The sequence below is a fragment of the Lissotriton vulgaris genome, chromosome 7 (genome assembly GCF_964263255.1).
Source record: "Lissotriton vulgaris chromosome 7, aLisVul1.2, whole genome shotgun sequence".
NCBI classification, from domain to species: domain Eukaryota; kingdom Metazoa; phylum Chordata; class Amphibia; order Caudata; family Salamandridae; genus Lissotriton; species Lissotriton vulgaris.
Window position 1 is genome coordinate 791013706 of NC_141695.1, and position 23022 is coordinate 791036727.

General features: G+C 46.9%; 1 protein-coding gene across 1 annotated transcript in view; it reads right to left on the minus strand.

Annotated features, from left to right (window-relative positions):
• RNF213 (ring finger protein 213) overlaps window positions 1-23022 on the minus strand; it is a 2876335-nt gene that overhangs the window by 1290709 nt on the left and 1562604 nt on the right. Inside the window, exon 23 of the mRNA XM_086931045.1 lies at window positions 3675-3839. Within this exon, the coding sequence (XP_086787171.1) occupies window positions 3675-3839 (165 nt within the window). The remainder of the gene's footprint in view (window positions 1-3674; window positions 3840-23022) is intronic.

Below are 23022 nucleotides of genomic sequence, written 5' to 3' on the forward strand. Positions count from 1 at the left end.
AACTTTTCATAACCCCCAGATTTAAACAACTACGCTGGGGGGGAAGAAGTTTCCACCAAATACAGCAAAAACATGGAACAAGCTTCCAATGGAATTAAAAAACAGCCCCTCTCTGATGGCCTTTCGGAAAAACCTGAAAACCTGGCTTTTCTCAGTTTAGACCAGCACTATCCACAGCTAGGCTCTTTCACTTCTGCAGTCAGATCATCAGCGCCAAGATGCCCACGGGCATTCGCGTGCTCTATAAATCCCCTAATCAACATGACCGGCACTGGCGTCAAAGGAATCGGTGGCAGAGGAGGTGTCGTGAGGTTTGAGCTTCCGGCATCGAAGGCATAGAGCCGCCAACCGGGTCTGCAGGGCCCAAAGGTGTGCCGGCGGCGTCGGGCTGCCCAAAGGAGTGGCAGGATTCGTAAAAGGCACAAAGCTAGTAGGGGACGCTCTGGCTCCTAGGAAGCTCGGTGCCGTCCCAGTAGGCTCCGCGGGCGAAGCCAAAGGTCGACGAGCTTCCGCGTCCTGTCAGTCGGCAGAAGATGAGAAGGCGAAGAGCAACTGTGTTTCTTCGCCTTCTTGTGCTTCGACTTATCCAAAGACGAAGACTTTGATGACGAGTGATGGGGGAGACTAAGCGACCGGTCCAGCGACCTCGCTCTGACCGGGACCTCAAGTGGTGTGGGCCTCCAGAAGCTTTCGGGACCGCTCACGCAAAAACGTCCAGTGCATGACCTTGGGTCGTGGTCGCGCTACAGTCACCAAAGGCACAGGAGGACCGGATCCGTGACTGACATCAGCTTTTGACAAGAGTTAATGGGCTTGAAGCCGGACCGCTGATATGACATCCATGCATGCACCAGAACTCGAAAAAGATGTCGAAAAACAAGTGGAAACACACTAGTCAAAAAAGTTACTAAGGGTACTGCTCTCTCCGAATCGCGTACCACTCTTCAGCGCATGCGCAAATCGCGCACTACTCTACAGCGCATGGGCACAACAGGGAAGCAATGACATGGCGATTAGCGCGCACCCCTCCCTCTCTTTCTACCTCATACAGGTGATACCAATCAATTAGAATGTATAAAACAGAGACCAGCGGCCCCTTCCTCCATAACGGGCGCCGCGGAAGGACGAATAGGTCCAAGGAGGAACCAGATCGAAATACTTGTGAGTAAAACTACAGCTACAACTGGGGTAAGCCACCACTCTTTCTCCCTACAGGTTGGATACATTTTGACCAAACTCTCATCCCAACAGGGTCTCTTTCTCTGCCAGGCGACCCTTGAAGCTTTTTACAAGATAAAACAGAGTGAGGACCTAGCATTATACTTACCTGTACCTCACCTTGTAAATACGCTCTCTAGCCCACCACCAAACACTAACGGTTTTATCTAGAATTCTCACCTATTTCATGAAACTGGCCTGAAATCACCATAGCCCATTATAGGTCGTTCACCACCTTATATGCCGGCATTTTAAAGTACAACAATATACTATATTAACATGACTCTACCATGTACGTCTTGTCTTTGTCCTATGTGTTATCTGTAGTCAAGCTTGAGGGAATCCCCCTCTAACAGTTATAGCGCCTTAGCGTGCGCTACACATCGTCAAAGAACTACACAACCACTCAAGTTTATTTTTTAATTTAATTTGCACCTTCTCACATAAATAAATGGTCCTGAGGAAAGCCAGCTTAAACAAAGGCACTGGCTGAAACATGTAGACCACACTAGACGTTGGAGGTCATAATTCATACTTCAATTACGTCTACCTGCCTTTTATTCGCTAACAGAGGCCCAGTTTATTAAAAGTAAGTAACCCTCGGGTGCTGGGACCGTCTGTATAGTTTTTAACCTTTCACCTTCTCACCCTTTTCACTGCACACTCAGCAATATACCAGCTCCGCAGTCTCCTGGCGTTGAAGCACACCCAGGGCACATTCGGTGCCACTGTGGTGGGCCCGATGATGAAGCATGCCACCGACTAGGTCGGTGGGTGAGGGCTTTATAAGGAAAACAATGCTTTTCCCTACATATTGACGTACCTACCTGAGTCTCCTAAATTCCTTCTCTAGCTAGTCCTTATTGATATTTACATATAATTCAGGGGATACGGTCTAGCCTATCTAGTCCTCTCTCTCCCATTGATCTGAGCAGAAAAAGAAAGAACTGACGTCAGCACGCAGGAGCAAATAGATACCCCTACATCATTTCGGTGATCACGAAACCAACAACAAACGAGGAATCAACCGACGCGCAGGTGTACTGCTGAAGAAAATTTCTCTGGATCCAGTCTGACGCCTGGGGATATCTCTAAGGTAAGGAATCTATTAGTAATAGTCTCTTTCGGATGGAAGTGCCAGGAGTACCACTTCTGATGAGACTGTTACTATTAAATCACTTAGGATCCAGTCTCTTCATACTCCATACTGCCTCCTAACTCATTGAGATCTCGAAGAAAAGGCCTACTGCGGCCAGCTCTAGGCACAATAATATTGGGCATTAGTCTGCCCATGCCCAATGATCATGCGATGAAGAGGAGTTTCAAGAAGAACTTTCATGTTCCAGTAACATTGGTCTAATGTTGTAGCCACTCTAGCAGCAGCAAGACTCAGGACTACAGAGGCAGATGTAAGTATGCTGAGAAGAATGCAAGAAACCAAACATTTCCAGAATATATGATGATCCGTCATCTAAGATGTACTGTAGCAAATGCGGAATATAAATAAGATGGGGATTCCTAACTCAAGATTCCAGAACTAACCAATCATCATACAAGACATCTTGCAAGACATGGCTTTTATTAGGAAATATATTGCTTAAAACACATGGGCAAAGAATATGGTTTTTGTGTTGATGCAGTTGATAAATTCCTTTTAAATATTCAGGCTACATGCTTTTAATTCCTGTTAGTGAAACATAATACTGTACTAATTTTTGTGACTTGAATTTTAGAGAGATGATCGCTCTACTCTGACAACCCAGGCAAAAAGTTAGTTTGAATCAGCAGATAACATTTGCAAATCTATGAGTTTTACAGACAAGATTTGACAAGTATAAATAAACCATATTGCCCTACATTTTTTTCCATTTTGTGGATTTTTTTATGTATAAGCTCACATCGAACATGTGATAGGTATAGTTGCATTTGCGTGTTGTTCCTCCTACGCAGTGGTGCATGAGCTTTTCTATATTTATCATTGCTTAAGCATATCCCCAGCAGCTGGAGAAGTCAAGCATGCTCCTTCAGCTGCTGGAGCACTCTAGGAGACAGAATATTCGCTCTGGCAAAAGCTTGGTGGCCTAAATCAGTGCAAACACAGATCACTTATAGGCGACATAGATAGGTGGTAGTGCGATACGCACTTGATTTCAAACGTTGCATGTTACAGAGTTGCAAGAAATGTTTTTGTCCATATCAGATCAAGTGCATTATGATTTTCGCTTCTCATTCCTTCACTGTTTTCCATATATGAACTTCACTCACTACATGCTAAACATTAAACCACCCCCCTCCTGATCAAACAAGAGGAGTTGAGATTAACTAGCCTATGAAGTGGACACAAGGACGGTGGTAGTATAAAAAGTGGCAAAATGGTGTCTGCACTGTGACAGAATCGCACTGTCGCTGCAACGGAGTGTCTTTACACTTGTGTTGTCGAAGTGCAACTTACTCACCACAGAGAACATCTCCACTTCCTCATTACGCTGGTTCCCTTTCCCAGACATAAGCATCAACTTATTCATTAACTCCTTCAACTCTTCCAGAGAGTAGTCTCGCTCTTCCTCAAAGTCTCCATGAATTTCAGGGAGAGTGAGTCGCAGCACAGTGTCCGGGGTAACCTGGTGGGTACAAATACACCACGAGTAAAGTCAGTCAGTCAGCAGAGAACTTTAGTTGGTTTCATATAAAATCCACAAAAGTACAAAACATAAAATCAAACAAAAATATTATCACAGTTTCCAAACTAAAAAGTAATTCAAACATCAGAAAATTAATTGAAAACAATTCATCACTCAGTTAAAATCTAGCCTCATATTGTAAAAACATTACGTTAAAATCAATTGTAATTTAAAACACACAGGTAAACATGACTAGAGCAAGATTTAAATCAATCAAAGCAATATCAACTTTATTTCGCATTAAAAAGAAGAATGCATAAAAAGTACAAACAATTTTGTTTCTGTTAAATATCTTTCACTTCATTTCAGTCTCAATTACAATGTCTAAGGGGTTAAAATAACCATTAAATACAACACTTTTTTTAAGAGAGATAATCAATTAAGAACTTGCTCACAATTCTAAATGACATAACAAACCCAGGAGGGACCAGTTTAAATGAGCGAAGAGGATGATGACCCAATGAACAATGGAAAGTCAATTGCATTCATATAAATTCAAAACGATAACTCTAACTTCGCAAAGAACTAGGCTGATGGCCAAATACAGTATGTTGGTGAATTCTTACTGGGCACATCCTAGGCTAACAGCCGTTCTCGACCTTATGGCAGCCTGTGGGAAAGATGCAGTCACCAAGCATATATATGGCGATTCCAGTTGTTGAATTACTGTAAGAGCTTTGATATGAGACCGTATGCTAAACTTGTTCAGCCATTTCTGATCCTTCACAGCATGGTTTCCGACCTAGGCACAGTACCGAGTCTGCGTTATTGGTTGCGTCGGAAGCAGTTCGGGGCAGCCAATTGTGGGGGACTCGGCGGCACTGGTCCTTTTGGACTTAAGTGCCGCATTTGACACCGTCTCCCATGAAATACTTCTGCAACGCCTCCTGGAAGTTGGGATTAGAGACGTGGCCTTGGCCTGGATTCGGTCCTTTCTAGAGGACAGGTCCTTCCAGGTTTCAGTTCCTCCTTTTAATTCCCAGGAGTTTGCCATGAATCGGGGGGTGCCGCAGGGCTCCGTATAAGTCCACTCTTGTTCAACATGTATGTTAGACCCCTGGCGGAGGTGGCAAAGGGCAGAGAGCTGCCCTTGGTGGCATACGCTGACGACACCCAATTGGTGATTGCTTTTTCGAAGAAATGCAACACCAATCTGGGTAAGTTCAAGGACGATCTCCTGCCCGTCTCCGACTGGATGGCGGCAAATTGTTTACAGTTAAACGCCAGCAAGTCGGAGATTCTGTTGTTCGGTAGGGATCAGGAGTTATGATCTGAGCAGTGCTGGCCGGATCGCCTCAAACCCGCCCCTCTCCCTAAGGAGGTTGTAAAGAACTTGGGTGTGTGGTTTGATAATGGCCTGACCTTCTATAAACAAATGAAAGCCGTCACTGGGGTCTGCTTTGGGCTGTTGCAAGGCTTAAGACCGTTGTTAGGTTTCTTCCCTCCCAAGGTTCGCCAGACCATTGTCCAGGCATCCATTCTGTCCAGATTGGACAATGGTATTTCTCTTTACTTGGGCGCAAATATGGCGAGCATCAAGCGCCTGCAGAGGATTCAGAACGCGGCGGCACAGCTTTTGGTTGCATTGCCTAGAACCTGCTCGGTGGCGCATGTGCTCCCTAAACTCCACTGGCTGCCTGTTGAAAAGCGCATTGAAATGAAGGCATTATGTTATTCACATAAGATTCTGACACATCAGGCCCCAGCAGGGCTACTCCATTTGCTGGAGCTCTATGTGCCGGGGCGTTCGATGCATTCCGCTGATCTCGCGCTGGTCCATGTTCCTCAAGTCTGGAAAGCGAGTGCTGGAGGTCGCTCTTTCTGTTATCTGGCAGCGAAACTTTGGAACTCGCTCCCAGCCTCTCCGAACCATTAAGCCTTAAAGACCTGGCTTTTCCCTTTGATTATTGTTTAATCTTTTACGGTGCTCTCCTTTTGCTCCGGTTTCTGGTCTCTGGTTGCGCTGGGACACCTCATTGGTGAGGCAGCCATGCGCATTACAAAACCAAAAATAAATAAATAAATAAGATACGTTTTTTCCTCTCTGCCTCATGAAACAACAAAAGAATAAAATACGAGCAATAGACTTCTTAGAAATACCATCACAAGGGCAAAAGGATAACCGATTTTCCAAATATACCTGTGCCGGAAAATCCAGCGTCAAGGGGATATAATTGAAACTAAATCTTATCAAAAGGAAACAATGCTGGATATTAGAAATAAAAGATACGACTCCAGCCTCACTGGGGGAGAGACGGGGGACAGATTACCCGATACTTTTTTTACTGACATTGCTGCTTGATTTTTTTGCCATTCATCTTGCCAGTTTTTGGCTAAAAACAGCTCTTTGAAGAACAAGTTACTCACCTTCGGATACGATCTATCTGTAAGAAACATAGGTTAGTTATAGATTCCTTACCTTAGAATTACCCCCCCGGCATCAGACTGAATCAGGAAAGTTTTTTTCGTCAGCAGCAACTTGCGCGGATGGTGGCGTTGGTCGGCTACGCGTCCGTCATTGGCATAATGTCGCTGGAATGACCTTGCGGCAGCTACTTAGATGCCGCCCTCGCGTGCGGACGTCAGTTCTGTAAACGACTTTCCGCGCCAGGAAGGCAGAGCCATGTAAGATACTGACCACTAGTGCATTGAAACTAGGGCCCTGAAAGGGAAGACTTTAACCCTAGAAATCAGTTCGCAGAATGGGAAGGATGGGTTCGGACGGTAAGGAATCGATCACTAACTAATGTCTCTTACAGATATATCGTTACCGAAGGTAAGTAACTTGTTCATCTGTAAGAAACAGTTCGCTATAGATTCCTTACCTTAGAATAGCTGCACAAGCAATACTAACCCCTGAGGTGGGTCTGCAAACCAAGTTCACACCAGAAAGTACTGGAGAACAGAACGGCCGAAGAAGCCATCTCTCTGGACTTGGCTGTCAAGGCAGTAGTGTCTCGTAAACGTGTACAGTGATACCTACGTAACTGCCTGACAGATGTCATTTAGAGGAACTCCTCGTCCAAAGGAGTAGTGGCTGTCGTCACCCTGGTGGAATGGGTGCGCAGCCCCACTGGAGGCTCCTTCTTTGCTAAGAATGACAGGCTTTGATACACAAAATGACCCCTTTGGAGATAGTCCGTTTGAGTACGGCCTGACACTTCTTGGCACCCACGTAGCCAACAAAGAGCTGGCCATCCACCTGGAACTTTTTTGTGCGTTCCAAATAAAAAGCGCATGTTTTGGGTCCGGACGGTGCAGCCTCTCTTCCTCTTTCGAAGGTTGCGGAGGTGGAAAGAAGGTGGGCAAAGTGATGGTTTGCCCAATGTGAAAGGGGTGACAACCTTTGGAAGGAAGGACGGACGAGTCCTAAGGACAACATTGTCCAGATGCACAGACAGAAAAGGAGGCTTTGATGAAAGGGCCTGGAGCTCACTCCCTCTTCTGGCAGATGTGATGGGCACCAGGAATGCAGTCTTAAGAGTTAAAAGCTTCAAAGGAAAGGACAGTTGTGAAGCGGCTCTAAGGGAGCGCACATTCAATCAATCAATCCATTTGCATAGCGCACTACTCGCCCATGAGGGTCTCAAGGCGATTAGGGTGACGAGATAGCAGCTACTGCTCGAACTGCCAGGTCTTGATATGTCTCCTGTGGGTCAGCAGGTCCTGAATAGGTTAAGACCAGATTCAAGTCCCAATGAGGCATAACAAAGGGAATAGGAGGAAAGAGATGTGATATGCCTTTTAATAAACGGTTTACAACTGGGGACTTGTAGAGAGATGGCTGATCAGGAAGCAGAAGAAAGACAGAAATGGCAGAAAGATAGTCCTTGATAGTACACAGAGCAGAGCTCTGCTGGGCCATAGAGAGAAGGAACAAGAAAACCTCAGAAAGAGGGGCAGAAAGGGGATCCACAGCCTTTGCTGTGCATCATGCCACAAATGTGTTCCGCCGGCAGGCGTATACCTTCTTAGTGGCGGAACGCCTTGCTGCCAAGATTACATCACAAACTTTGAAAGGCAAGTCAAATGACGTAAACTGTTGCCGCTCAATCTCCATGCAAGGAGGTGGAGGTTGGACAGGTTCGGGTGGAGGACCGTCCCCTGCTGAGGCAGAAGATCCTCCTGAAGAGGCAGTCGGATCAGAGGATCGATGGCCATGTTGAGCAGCTTAGGATACCAGACTCTTTGTGCCCAATCTGGAGCTACAAGAATGACTTGGGCCCAATCACGCTTGATCTTCTTCAGCTCTCTGGACAGAAGTTGTATAGGCGGAAAGGCGTACAATAGACCGCAGCTCCTCTCACGACGAAAAGCGTTGCCTAACGAGTGCAGCCCTGGAAATTCCAACGCGCAGAATTGCTGACATTGTGCGTTCTCTTCAGTGGTGAATAGATCTTACCAAGGCTCTACCCACTGTTGAAAGAGACCTTGCTGTACCTCCGAGTGAATACACCATTTGTGATCCATCATGCACTTGCAGCTGAGTTTTTCGGCCCTGGCGTTCAGGGAACCGGCCAGCTGTCGAACCACCAGGGAAATGCCCTGATGTTCCAGCCATGTCCTGATGCGAAGGGCCTCCTGACATAGGGTCCATGACCCCACCCCGCCCTGTTTGTTGCAGTATTACATGGCGGTGGTGTTGTCTGTGAACACCTGCAGTAGTCTTCCCCGAACAGAGGGAAAGAATGCCTTCAGTGCAAGACGAATCGCCCGGAGCTCCAGAAGGTTGATGTGGAGCCTGGACTCCGCCGGAGACCAGAGGCCTCTGATCTTCGCCTCTCCCATGTGTCCGCCCCATCCCTGAAGGGATGCGTCCATCACCACTGTGTGCTCTGGTTGGGGAAGGGATAGGGATCTGTCGTTGACCCAATCCTGGTTTGTGAGCCACCACTGCAGTTGACGTGCAGTACTTTCCGATATCGGGAAGCAATTGGACAGATTCCTCTGATGCTGTACCCACTGAAATTTCCGGTCCCACAGCAGAGACTGTATATGCCACCTGGCATGATCAACCAGCATGATGCAGGAGGCCAGGAGGCCCAGCAGCCTCACAGTCATGCTGATCAGAATCATAGCCCGAATATCCCAGACTCATTGTTCAGGAGGATAAGCCCGAAACCGTGTGGTGTCCAGAACCGCTCTGATAAAGAAGAGCTTCTGAGAGGGGATTAGCTGTCACTTCGGCACATTGATAGAAAACCCCAGTAAATGCAGGTGGTTGGCCGTAGTCTGGAGGTGGGAGACGACAGTCTGGGGAGAGCCCGTCTTCAACAGCCAGTCGTCGAGTTAGGGGAAAACTGGAACCCCTGATCTGCGCAGATGAGCTGCGACCACCACCATCCCTTTTGTGAACACCCGAGGGGCGCTGGTAAGACCAAAGGGGAGCACGGTAAATTGGAAGTGCTTGTGACCTACCGTGAACCGCAGGTAACACCGGTGAGCCGGCAGGACAGGGATGTGAAAATAAGCGTCCTACAAGTTCAACGCTACCAACCAGTCTCCAGGGTCGAGGGCAGAGAGGACCTGAGCGAGTGTCAACATTTTGAACTTCTCCTTCCGGAGGAAGCAGTTGACGTTCCTGAGATCCAAGATAGGACGCACGCCCTTGTGTTTCTTGGGCACCAAATAGTAGTGGGAGTAACAACCACAACCGACTTCTGGGACAGGTAGGCACTTGATGGCTCCCTTGGCCAGGAGAGCCATAACTTCCTGCTGGAGAAGGCCCAGGTGATCCTCCGACATGCAGTGGTACTGGGGTGGGATGGCTGGAGGGGTAGCCTCAAAGGGGAGGGAGTAGCCCCTTCGGACTATTTGCAAAGCCCACCTGTCCAATGTGATAGTGCGCCAGTGGGGGGAAGTGATGACGGATCCTGCCTCCCACTGGCGTTTGGTTGGCCATAAATGTCAGACTAAGAAAGGCTTGGAGTTTGCTGCAGAGGGGGAGTTGGTGGACTGGCCTGCCCGCTGAACGACGACGGTGGTTCCCCCGTCCCTGGCCTCGTGAAGGTTGGGGAACTTGCGTCGGCCTGTGGCTCAGGGAGGAACGTAGTGGGGCACCCCTTCCATAGCCACAAAAGGGGCGAAAAGCAGATTGCGCAATGTGGCAGGAGGGGCCCATTGTCTTGGCTGTAGCCTGCGAGTCCTTGAAACGCTCTAGACCGTTGTACGTTTTGTCACCAAAAAGGCAACGGCCATCAAAGGGCATGTCCATGAGAGTATTCTGGAAATCCCTAGATAAGCCAGTCGATAACATCCAGGAGTAGCGGCGAAGGGCTACCGACGTAGAAATTGTCATGCCTTGAGAGTCGGCGGTATCCAGCCCACAATGGATGGTAAACTTCGCCGCATCCCTCTGGACGGCAATAGCCTGGGAGAGCACTGTCCGGGGCTCCTCCGGCCACTGAGGCAACACCTGCGCAACCGTATCCCACACAGAGTGAGAATAACGGCCCAATAGACATGCAGTGTTTACCCCATGCTGGCGGAAGAGAAAATCTTCTTCCCAAGATGATCCATCTTCTTGGTGGAGGTGTAGGGAATGCACTCTTGGAGGCAGAGGCTTGGACCACCAAGCTCTCAGGGGTGGGGTGTTGGGAGAGGAAAGTGGGATCACCCGGAGCCGGGCGGGGGCATTGGGCAATAATCCTATCCATGGGAGCCCCCGTGTTGGGTCTGGAGCAGGGGCCCAAAAGGACGTCGGTAAGGGCTTCATTAAACAGCAGCAGGGACTCCATAGAGTTCGCTCGCGGTTGAAGCACCTCCGTAAAGAGGTTAGTCCAGACCGCCACTGTAGGGAGTTCGAGGTTGAGAGCCTCGGGCACTCTATGCAACACCACTGCTTATGACATTCCCTCCTCCATAGCCAGAGTAGGAGGAGACAACATGCCAAGGTCAGGGGAGGTGTCCAGACCACTCGCATCCACCAGTTCCTCCCTCCAGTCCTGTTCACTGTCCAACTGGTCAGTAAGAGGGTCACCTGACACCTCCCGGTCCTCCTCCTCCTCCTCATCCTCTGTGTGCCAATCTGGACTAAAAGGGACCCCTAAGAGTGAACAGGGGCACAAAAACCCCTCGTGGCGCTGGATCCGGTATCTCACGATGCCGGTCCGGGTCCACATCAGAAAAGAGGCAGTGGTCGACGCCAGCCGGGGGGCTGACCTGTGCGAATGCGGTAACAGTGCCGGAGGAAGCGGCGCCGGTGGAGGCGTAATAAGGGCAATGGGCGCCAATTCAGATCTAGGCATGGTTCCAAGGGGGGGTCTGCGGAGAAGGCCTAGGACCCCCAACCGAGTCTAGGGGACACGGAGGCGCGCAGGCGGGTTCGGCCTGCCCAAAGGTGGCGTGCATCGTCTAGTAAAACTTACGAAGCTGGGCAGGAGTCTCTCTGGGTCCCGGGAAGGGAGGAAAACTCAGTCGACTCATAAGGCTCCGCACGCAGAGTCGCGGGAGGGGCATAACGGGCATCCCTCGTCGTGTCAGACGACCTAAGGAGAGAAGTTCAAGGGAGACGATGCTTCGTTGACTTCTTCTTGTGCTTCGACTTACCTGACCCAGAGTGCGAAGACTTAGAAGAATGACGATGGCTCCGCGATCGGTCCCTCGCGACCTCGAATGGTGCGGAGCCGACTGCCGCCGCTCAAGAAGCTTTCGGGACCGCTCCCGCAAAGCCTTCAGAGCCATGGACCGACAATCGGAGCAAAACTTAGGGTCGTGGTCGCGCTCCAGGCAAAAGAGGCACATGCGGTGCGGATCCGTAACCGACATCAGTCGGCAACAGGGTCCGCAAACCTTTAAGCCGGGCATCCCTACCTGTACCAGGAGTCGTAGACAAAGAGCCGTCGACAAAGGTCGCTCAAAAAGTTCAGTCAAAAAATTACTGGCGGTACCACTCTCTTCGGATCTCAGCTGGCTGGCGCAGAAAAAGAAAGTACGGATGTTAACATGCAAGGGCGGAATCTAAGTAGCTACCGCGACGTCATCCCGGCGACACAACGCCAACGAAGAACGTGGAGCCGACAGACGCCACCATTCGATGCGCAGAGGTACTGTTGACGAAAAAACTTTAAGGATCCAGTCTGACGCCTAGGGGTAATTCTAAGGTAAGGAATCTATAGCTAACTATTTCTTTCAGATTTTAGATTTAGAAAAAGACACTGAGACAGTGTATCATACAGAGCCACCAAGTCCAGGTCACAAGAAGATTGTTTGACAAAATCTAACCAGGGTATTGAGAAAGTGCCATCAAGAGTCAAGATGTCTTTCTACACAAGTTGATTTAATGGGATAGAATTCCTTTTCCAAATTGACAATCAAAAAAAGCCATTTTAATGGTGTCAGTAATATAAGGGAAGCCTAATTCTTTATGAACAATGTAAGTTTAACACGAGCCAGGGATAGACAGTAACATTTTTCCAAATCTGCCTTCTATCATTTGAAGTGACTAAACTTGTGCTGTGCCCCAAATTATGGCACCATAAGTAGCTATAGCTACTGTTTTTTATGAGCAGATTTCCAGCATTACTTGGATCGGCCTATTTCCTAGTTAATTAGCAAACATCCACTATGCAGCTATGCTTTTTGAGATAAGGTTTGCTCTATTTCTCACCATCTCAGACCAATTTAATTTAATGTCAATTAGGACCCCCAGATACATAAAGGTTTCTACTCTTTCCAACTTTCTGCCCTCTATTTTAAGCCTCATTTGTTTTTTATAGCCAGTGCCCACAGCCACCATAAAATACTTTAATTCACTACATACAGGCAAAGGTTCACTATATAAGCAGAGTATGTCCCGATGGAACATTGTAGGGACATTGGCATTCTGGCTAGTAAAACACGTGTCATCTGCGTAAAGCATAATGGGCAATTGTAATGCCGCAGCAACCAGTACATCCTTACATTTTTCACTCAACACCTCATTTAACTCCTTAGTATATAGTGAGAAAAGAAATGGAGTGAGGACACAGCCCTGTCTTACAACTTTTTTAATTTTAAAGGGTTTAGTATTCTTTCCCGTGTTTTCCATAGCAGATTACCGCCCCTGCATAACACTCTTATAAATAAAATATGGGGGTTCACAACCATTGTTTTCATAATTGATCACAGTTTACTGTGGGACACACAGTCAAAAGCCGCCTATTCTTTGCAGTGACATATTTAGATGCGACTAAAACTAAGTTAAGACACTGGTCTATTCAACTCACATATGCTAGTCACAAATCACATTCTTTAAAAAATATATATCTTAGGCAGAGGCTACTATATGGACCTCACCAGTATTCATTTATTGTAGGAAGACCAGAGATGGTTTGTGTAGAAGGCCGGATTAGTCTATTGTGCGCACTTATTTAAGTCAAGCACCTTGCACTAATTCAGACAACCCTAATAGTGATTTTAGTGGACAGAATTTTCACTAACTATCCTGATATAAAGACTGATGAGATTCTGACATTGACTTGAACAGATCACAGGGCCATCATTTTAAATTTTCTAGTTGAAATCATCCCTTCTTCTTTTGCACAAAGTTCATCCAGAACCTCTGCACGGTCCTGGCGAAATTTTAATCAGGAGGCTTTTACACAGAGGCTAACTAATACTGAACCCTTGCCTATTAATAATTCAAATTTGGATGCAGCTAATTATGATAATTGGATCAGAAAAGTGATAGTCGAACTAGCCCCTTTAAGATCAGTCTCCCAACATAGACATAAGCCTACTGCTCCTTGGTATAATGCAGAGCTGAAAGACCTGAAATCAAAGTGCAGGCGCGTTGAACGCGAATGGAGACTGCACTACACTATAGAAGGCAAGCTTAATTATAATAAATCTCTCACAGAATATAAAGTAGCTATCTGTAAAGTTAACCTCATCGCTGCTACGGAGATTTTCCTCCAGTGCTGGATCCTCTAAAATGGGTGTGGTCATGACGGAACCGTTCCGTCATGAGCACAGCTCAACCGATGCTCATGATGGAACCGTTCCGTCATGAGCATCGAAGGGGTTAAAACATAGTTCTACACTGGCAAGATTGACAAGGCAAAGAATTCCAAGAGAGAACTCTGTAAGACTGTCATTTCCCTATCCAAGTTACAACAAGGTGATCGGTTTTATCCCGATCAAAATACATGTGATCAAATGGCAGGGTTTTCCAGTCAAAGGTGCAACCAATATACAAAGAATTGGATGGATTGGATTCTGGCCCCCATATTCCAGTCATTCAGGACAGTGAGGAGGGGTCAGTTACTCTCAACCATTTCCTCAGTTTTTCCCCAGTTTTCAGTCAAACAAAACTTTATTTGATTTGTTAAAACCTTAAAAGTACATTCCACATTCCGTGATAAGAGAAAGGACAACAGCAAAACATGGTAATATTCAACAGGAAAAAGAGCAGCAGCATAACAGGATAATATTAAAACCACAATTACACCTCAAGATACTTGAAAATTAACTTCTCTTGTTCCTTTTAAAACGGAGTATTATAACATTTATTTGTTAAAATCGCTAAAATTTCCTATATATACCTTCGTCAGAATGCAGTTTTTACTACTATTGTCCCTTAGTGTCTCTACCTTTATTCAGGGATAAGGGCTACACTATACATGTTCTTCTGCGCATTTGAGGAACCACCTAACTTTGTTCATATATTTCCCCAACGCGCAGGCTATATCTAAAGTCTCCATTTCCACCAAAAGAGTGGCAGCTTGCATTCTGTGCGTAATCTTATATTTTTTAAAAATCGGACATAAAAACTCCTTTCGAAAGTCTAAAAATCTCGTACAATCTAATAAAATATGTAACATATCACAGGAGGTTCCTAAAGTGCAAGTGCATTTCCCATTACTTCCTATCATTAAATTTCGAACCCCGTTATTTGCATAGCATGGGTTTATGCCAATTCGCATTTTCAGGACTTCTCGCCTCAGACTATGACTAGGTAACCGGTCCACGTAAGGGAAGTGTTGACTGCTCTCCCAAGCCACTTTCATGTGTGCTACCGAGGTCTTTTGAGCAAGGTATTCCCGGTCATAACTACGGGACATATTGACCCCCTGAGTCTTTAATTCTTTTTTCCCAAATATTATGGGGTCTTGCGGCAAACATACCTTCAAATCTAGCACCCCATAAGCCTTGCTTATTGAGGCTCTTACCTCTTTTGCCCAGGGGAGCTCACTATTGATAATTTCCTCCTTAGCCCATTGGGAGATTTTAGCAATTTCCCCTACTCCCAACCGCTGCCAGAAGCGTACAAGGCTCATACAAACTGTAATAGCCCAGGAGGTTATTCCCAGCTCCAGTCGTGCTGCCTGCACCATAGAGGATTTTGGCAGAGCGAATAAGCTTTTTAATATATTTCCCTCTTCACTATCCCAGGAGGTCTTACCACTGAGATAAATAACCTCGGCTCCATACAGAAATTGTGGGGGAACCATTGCTTGATAAGCTTTTAAGACCGGTCTATCTGACCTTTCACCATAGGTGTTATTAAAGCTTTTTAGGCCTTTGACCGACGCCAGTGCCCTTATTTTTAATGCTTGCAAGTGTGTATGCCATTTCAGGTTACCTGAGAACCACATTCCCAAATATCTATAGTTGGTCACCCTCTCAAGCAAGGTTGTGCCAAGATACCACGAGAACTTCACTTTCCTTCTCCCAAAACATACTATTTTGGTTTTATCCATATTTACCACTAGTTTTTTACTCGTACAGTAATCTTTAAACCTATTGAGTTTTCTCTGGAGGCCTATCTCCGTTTGATCCATTATTACTAGGTCATCGGCATAAAGGAGGCACGATATGTGCCTTCCTCCCAACTTCGGGTTCGCCCCTCTGACATCTCTTAATACTTGGGGTAAGTCAGCTAAAAACAGGGCGAACAGCAGGGGGGCTAGAACGCACCCCTGTCTTAGGCCATTTCCAATAGGGATTCTCCTGGTCAGTCCTCCATCCGTGTCCAATATTATCTGTGCCCAATTTTCTGTATGTAATGCTTGGACAAGGGCCAGCAGGTCATCCTGTAATTCATACCCTATTAATGTTGACCACAGCTGATCCCTGTCCACAAGATCAAAGGCTGCACGGAAGTCAACGAAACAGCAGAATAGATTACTCCTCTGATCAATTGACTTCCGTGCGATGGACCACAGAGCAAAGCAATGGTCAATCGTTGAGTGGCCTTCTTTGAACCCCCCCTGCTCTGGGGGTATTATCTGTTTGTCTTCCACCCACTCCTTTAGAATCCCTAGGATTACCTTAGAAAATACCTTTTCGCCTATATCCAAGAGGTTTATTAAGCGGTAATTTTTAGGGGTGTTTACATCACCTTTTTTATGGATTGGCCTAACAATAGCCCCTTTCCAGTTTGCAGGGAATTCACCTGAATTTAGGATCCATAAAAACATATTTGAAAGGAACTCTGCCCACCATTCTATGTTTGTTTTTATTATGACAGCTGGCAGGTTGTCAGGGCCGGCTGCCCGTGTTAGGTTTAGTCTAGATATTATGGTTCTAATTTGATCTGGGAGAAAATGAGTTTTTAATTCTTCACTTATTCCTGGCCAGGCATTTACCATTATTCCCTCCCTCATTGGCCATTTCCCGTAAATTTCCTCTAGATAGGCCAGCCACTTGTCCTCTGGCACTGCGCACTGCATGGTCCCTTGTGCTTTCCCCATACAGTCCTGTATTAGCCTCCAAAAGCCTTTCACATTTTTGTCTTCAATTGTCACGAGTAAATTATCCCAACATTTGTCCTTAAAACACCTTTTTTTATCTCTAATAACTGACTTATATTTTAGCTTCATTTTTTTAAGTTCTGATACCACTTCCTCACTATAGTTACCTCTGAGTCGTCTTTCTTGTTTCCTAATTCCGGCCTTTAATTTGCGGCATTCGGCATCAAACCAGTGTTTGTTATTATTAGGGTATAATGTCGCATTATTTACTGGTTTTTGGTTATTGCACTTTAACTTAATCCGGAGGCATTCCACCAATTGCCTTATTATGCCCTCGTACCAGGCTATACTTCCTTCTGGTACAAGGTTACCCAAATTCACAGTTAGCTGATATGCACTTAGTTTCTGTATATATTCCTCTGTGATTCGTGTTGTTAACCGCTTGGGATATTCTACATCTACTGATAACACTTTTTGTCTTTGCGGGCGGCTATTTACCTGAAGTTCAACCTGCAGTGGATAGTGATCACTACCCTCCACCCCCAAAATTTCGAACTGTTTGATAAGGTGGAAATGCCAGGCCTGTATGAATACATAGTCTATGGGGCACATTTGTTGCCCTACCTTAAAGGTACGCTTCGCAGGCCTGTCTGCTTCCTTTCTACCGTTGGTACATACAAATCCCATAACCCCCAACAGTTGCCCGAGCTTATCATCTTTACTTGAGGTTTCACAGCTGGGGAATTGTGCCTGCTCTATTTTATATGCATCCAACAAGTCCTTCAACCAAGAATCCATTGATTTAGGATTCAATTTATGGTTGAAGTCTCCCAATATTACGAGCACATCCTTTGGAAACCGGTTACACACCCCATCTAGGTCAGTTTTTAAGTGTTCAAAGTCTGCCTTATATTCATTTACTTTCCCTTTCTGAATATATACATTTATAATGCATAGGCTTTCACCCCCCAACATGTTGTTTGTTGTTCGCACTCTATTGCCCTGTGCCCAGTTACACTGTAGTTCCAGGGGTTCAATGTCCTTGGCAATCCTTGTAGAAATCAGCGTCATCAAACCCCCTGAAGGTCTACCCACCGTGTTCTTTTTAGCGGCTTTTACATAATGAGTGAAACCTACCGTAGCTGGGATTTCGCCACACAGCCAAGTTTCCTGGAGACAAACAATATCGTTTTTCTTCAAGATATTTTTAAAATCTTCCTGTATCGCTATTCTATTGTACCCATTTATGTTCCAGGTCATTATTGATAGGCTGTGCGGCGCTCCTGCTTCCTAGTCGATCTCACTCATAAAACCATCTTCCTCACTACTCATATATGCCAGCTCTCTGTATCTGTTCCCAGCAAGTACTTCTTCCATATCCCACCTTTGGTCATTGGGTCTTATCATGATTTCTAGGGCGTCGTTGGTACCTCTCCCCAGATTGATCATTTTTATTTGTCTGTCCCCTAGAGCTGCGTGATTTCTAAGGAAAGGAGTCCCTAACTTATCCGAGAATACATCCTTCCTTTTTAGTATTCTAATGCCTTCCCTTAGCATCTCGGACTCTGCCTTTTCTATAGCATCCTTTATTAGGGCTGAGTGGAGTAAAACCTTAGTTATTTCCTCCCCCTTACTGTTTACTGTGAACCCCACTTCTTTTAGATCTTCAGTGCTAACATATCTTAGACTGGGGCACTTTCCAAATGAGGATAGTAGCTGGGAGCGATTCAAGGGGTTTAATTTCTTAGTTCTTTTTCCCCCTTTCGCCTGTCCTATTGACTCTACAAATATCCAAGTGTCAGTGGGTAACACTGTCTGTTGATGTTGGCGATTCCCTCCTATTGTTACTCCCCTTAGGTGCCTACTAGCTTCTTCTCCTCCCCCTTTTTTGACCCCTTTCCAGTTACTTGGGTGGGGTCCCTCCGCACTTGGGGACATCTCCCTCTCCCGCTCTACTCTTACACTCTTTTTCACCCCTGGGGGATTTCTCCTATTAACCTTTTTGTTCTCTCCCATATCCCTCCTCATTCTCCCCTTACGTTGTACCTCATGTCGGCTGCTATTTGCCCCTTTCTCTACGAAATCTAACTTTTTAGGTCCTTGCCTTGCAATCTTATTTATTGACTTATATATTGGAGTTTCCCCCCCCTGTGATCCTGGTACGTTTTTGGGTAGCAGCTGGGTCGGGCCTTAATCCCTTTCCTTCTCCTTGGTATATTAGACCTTCTATATCTCTCATCCCCATACCTCTTTATAAGCATGGGGCGGTAGGATACATATTCTGTTGGTTCATTCTCTGGGGGGCTAGTCACCTCTTCCACTTCTTCCCCCCTATCCGCTTTATTATCCTCCTTTGTTTCTACAGGTCTTACAATTGAGGGCATCAAGTTTTTAATCTGTGCTAATTCCCCATTTATGCCCTTAAATTGATCACCATGTCTTTTCAGAATATCATTATTTAGTACTGTAACCTCCAGAATGCCCTGCAGAGTTTTCTGGAGCATTAGCATTACTTCGAGCATGGATTGTCCGTTAGAACCCGTCACCTCCAGGCTACATAAGGATATGCCGGATACATCTAATCCAACTGTTTTTGGGGGTCCTAGACTCTCATGATCCTTTTGACAGGGAGCCTCCCCAGTAATGTTCCCTTCTCCCAAGGAGTCACTACCGACTACTCGTTCTTCGTTCACCATATCTGCACCTAAGTCCTGGGTGCAAATCGACTGAAACATCCTTGGGGAAGATGATAGACGCGGTTCCATTGGTATCTCAGCTATATTAAAGTCAGTCTGATTCAAGGCCTCTGTACTTGATGCGGCCGGATCCTCGATAGATTGCGTGGTCTCAATTTCAATTGTGTCTTTTTCTGCTCTCTCTTTCCCCATGAAATGTTTACCAATAAAATCCTTGATGGTTTTTGATACCACTGACCCCCCTTTTGCGCCTGTTGACCTGGCAGATGCCGGCGCTGGCTGCGGGGTTGTGCTTGAGGAAGGGGTTGCTCTGATGGATATTGTTCTGCCAGCAATTGGTGTTACCATCTCATTATTTACCATCTCATTATTTACGTCAGCCAAACCTTTGGGTGAGCCGGTCGCGTCCACTGTTCCCGATTTATTTGCAGTTTTTTTACTATTTCTTACCACTCTGCGTGGTTTAGTTTTCCCTAGGACCATTGTTTTTCCTGTGTTCTTACTTTGCGTTCTTCTTCTCAGTTTCCCGCAGGTTACGGAGGGGTTTCCTTCACCTTAGGGCTTTCACCACTTATTTGGTGTACAGCAATCCCCCACTCCGCATAAGCTTCCCCTGGATAATTATTATTTATATAGCTGTATATTTATAAGGGGAAGTACAATGTTAACTTCACTTACCTCTGTTTCTATGAGCCAGCACTCTTTCCTCCTCTTCCCCACTTAGGCTCCTATTGGTTGTTCCATAATGTTGCCAATTTGCAGCAGCCGCAGCTTTATATTAAATCATATGCTCCTCTCTGCTCCACTCTCAGTTCTGGTCCAGACGTTGACCCTTCTTGATGGAGGCACCCAATTACTTTCCTGGATACTGTTCTGGGCACTCTCCTGGGGTCACCACAACTTATACGCGGCTCCTCCCGCTGACCTGGGCCACACACAGCCTCTAGACGGCCGCTGGAGGTACAGCGCTGTGCTCCCTCGGCCCCTCGGCAATCACCTTTCACAACTCCAAAACTTGCCGCCTCCCGAGGGGTCCGACAGTCTGCCAGGGCTCCAGCTGTGCCCCAAATGAAACCAGCACTACTCCTGCACCGACTGCGGCGACGATGGCGGTCACAGCAGCGGCCGAAAATCGGCCGGTAAGCGCGCCCGCAGCAACCCGGAATCGGAAGTCCTGGAGCGCCACCTGGTGGTGATCGAAAGTGAGGACGGGAGGCTCTGCAGCACGAGTGCGTAGGATCGGCTCAGAAACAGAGGCAACAGCAAAACAGGTCATCTGGTGAGGACTGGCAGGGCTGAGGCTGCTGGCTTGACCTTCAGCCACTTTCCCCAGTTACACAAGATGCAGTAAATAATCTTCTACTGTCCATTAAGTCTGGTTCACCAGAAGACCTATGTCCACAGAATATAATTCATAAGGCCTCTAGATTAACAAGCTCTTTTTGACCCCCTTATTAAACACCAATGTAGGATTTTGAGATTTCCGCACAGTATGGAAGAAAGCTTGTATTAGGTCCATTTTAAAGAAGCTAACTATGGATACTAGGCATAGCAAGAGCTATAGGCCTATCTCCTGCCTCCCTCTGACAGCCAAGGTTCTGGAAAAAGTCATAAATCGGGAATTACATGACTTTTTTATTTCTAATAACACTCTGGACACATCACAACATGGGTTCCGTGCAGACTATTCTACATAGTCTGCACTGGTTGTGGCTACGGAAGAACGATGCATGCAAATTGATAGTGGTGGAAGAACGACTCTGATCCTACTTGACCTGTCAGCGGCTTTTGATACAATGAACCATCTAATTCTCACGCAACGGCTGAAGGCAAGTGTGGGAAAGTGGCCCTATATATACTGGACCAAAGTAAGGTACAGTGTGGATAGAGTCCGTAATCCCCAGAGGTATAACAGAGGTTAAAGTCAGGGCTGACCCTATTCTCAAAAGTGGTAGCTTGGTCGAGCAGTAAGGCAGTACCAGAGGACAGTGTAAAGCATTTATTGTACACACTCAGTCAGCAAAAGGTTTCACACACTCAATGACTAAACTCCAGGCCAACTGTTTTTATATCAAAAGACATAGTTATTTTATTTTTAGAACCAAGAGGTATCAAAATATACTTTTCTCAATATGAGTGATCTCATGGGAGTCCCAGTCTTTAAGAGAGTCAAGGCAGGCAGGTCCTCCGGGTGCCCGAATGTTGCTGTCCGCAGGAGTCGCTGGGCTTAGGCATGAGCAGGTTCCAGGATCAACAGGCCGGTGGGTTGGGGACAAGTCAGTTGGTGTCGCCCTGTTGTTAGCAGCTGCACGACAGGTCTTTTTCTTGATCTTCTATCTTCTTTTCTTATCTGGATCTGAGGAAGGAGGATAAGGGAGCCCCTAAATACAGGGGTGTTACAGGTAGGGCAAGGGCAGGGACCAATAGGTCCCTGTCCTGGGGTGGGTACACCCAGACGCCTGCTCCTCTCCTGTGGGAGGGGGTCAGTAGCCTAGCTATGATTGGACAGGGCTCCCAATCTTAAAGATGGCTGGAGCCCAGGGTTGTGCTTCACCTCGTCTCCCCCACCGGAGGGGTGGGGTTGGCACAGGCTGGCACACCCCCTATTCTGACGTAGGTTTTCCCGCCAGAGTGGGGGTCAGGACTGGTTGGGGCCAGTTGCTGGGTACAACAAATGGTGTGGAGAAGCTCACAGAGGCGACAGGCCTTTGAAGCTTCCCCCTGCCCATCCTGGGGGAGGAGACCTAGCACCTCGCCCAGGATGTGCATTGTTGCAGGCCCAGGAGAGCGGGGGGGGGGGGGTCTCTCCACCTAGGGGTACAGCAACATGTCTGCTGTGTGGCAGCCTAGGTATCTTCTCAGACCAGACGTGGATTGCAGGTTTAGGTTTCAGGGGGCAACTCTAAGATGCCCTCTGGTGCATTTTAAATTAAATCTTGCACTGGCAGTGCGGGTTTAATGTGCTGAGAAGTTTGGTAACCAAACTTCTCAGTCTTCAGTGACGCCATCATGGTGCTGTGGAGTTCGTAATGACGATCTCCCAGCACCATATACTCTTAACGGCAGCACTGCACTTACAGTGCCCAGGAATGGCCCTGGGTACTGTTGGGGTACAGGGCTCATGCACCTGTGCCCACACCGCTGGCATAGGGCACCCAGCTATAGGGGTGACTGAGGTATACCAGGGCAGTGGGTTTGTGGGCATGGCACACAGAGATGTGGGCGATGTCGACTCTCTGTTTAATTCTGCACTTAGGCACTCACCCTGCAAAGGCAGTGTGTGGGTGTCATGGTACAGGGCCCCTAAGGGTGGCACAATAAGTGCTGCAGCCCTTAGGGGTCTTCTCTGGTCACCATGCCCTGGGTACCTAGGGTACCATTTACTAGGGGCTGATAGGTGGCTAGAGATGCCAAATGGGCTTTAATTTCAATAAAGTTTTAGGGAAGGAACACAGGCCCTGGGTACCTGGTTGGCGGGAGCCCAGGGCACACTCAGTCAAAGCACATCAGCAAAGGCCTCCCTCTCAATGGCACTCCAATACTGCTCTCTGGGGAGTAGCCTCCTGCTTATAAAAGCTACAGGTTGGTCTTGGCCTTCCTCATTGATCTGGGATAGGACCGCTCCTATCCCCAGCTCTGAGGCATCAGTCTGCACTATGAACTGCTTGGAGTAGTCTGGTGCTTTTCGCATGGGTGAGGAGTGTTGTGTTCGATACAAAATCATCAAAGTATGGTAGTTGATAAAAAGGTCTT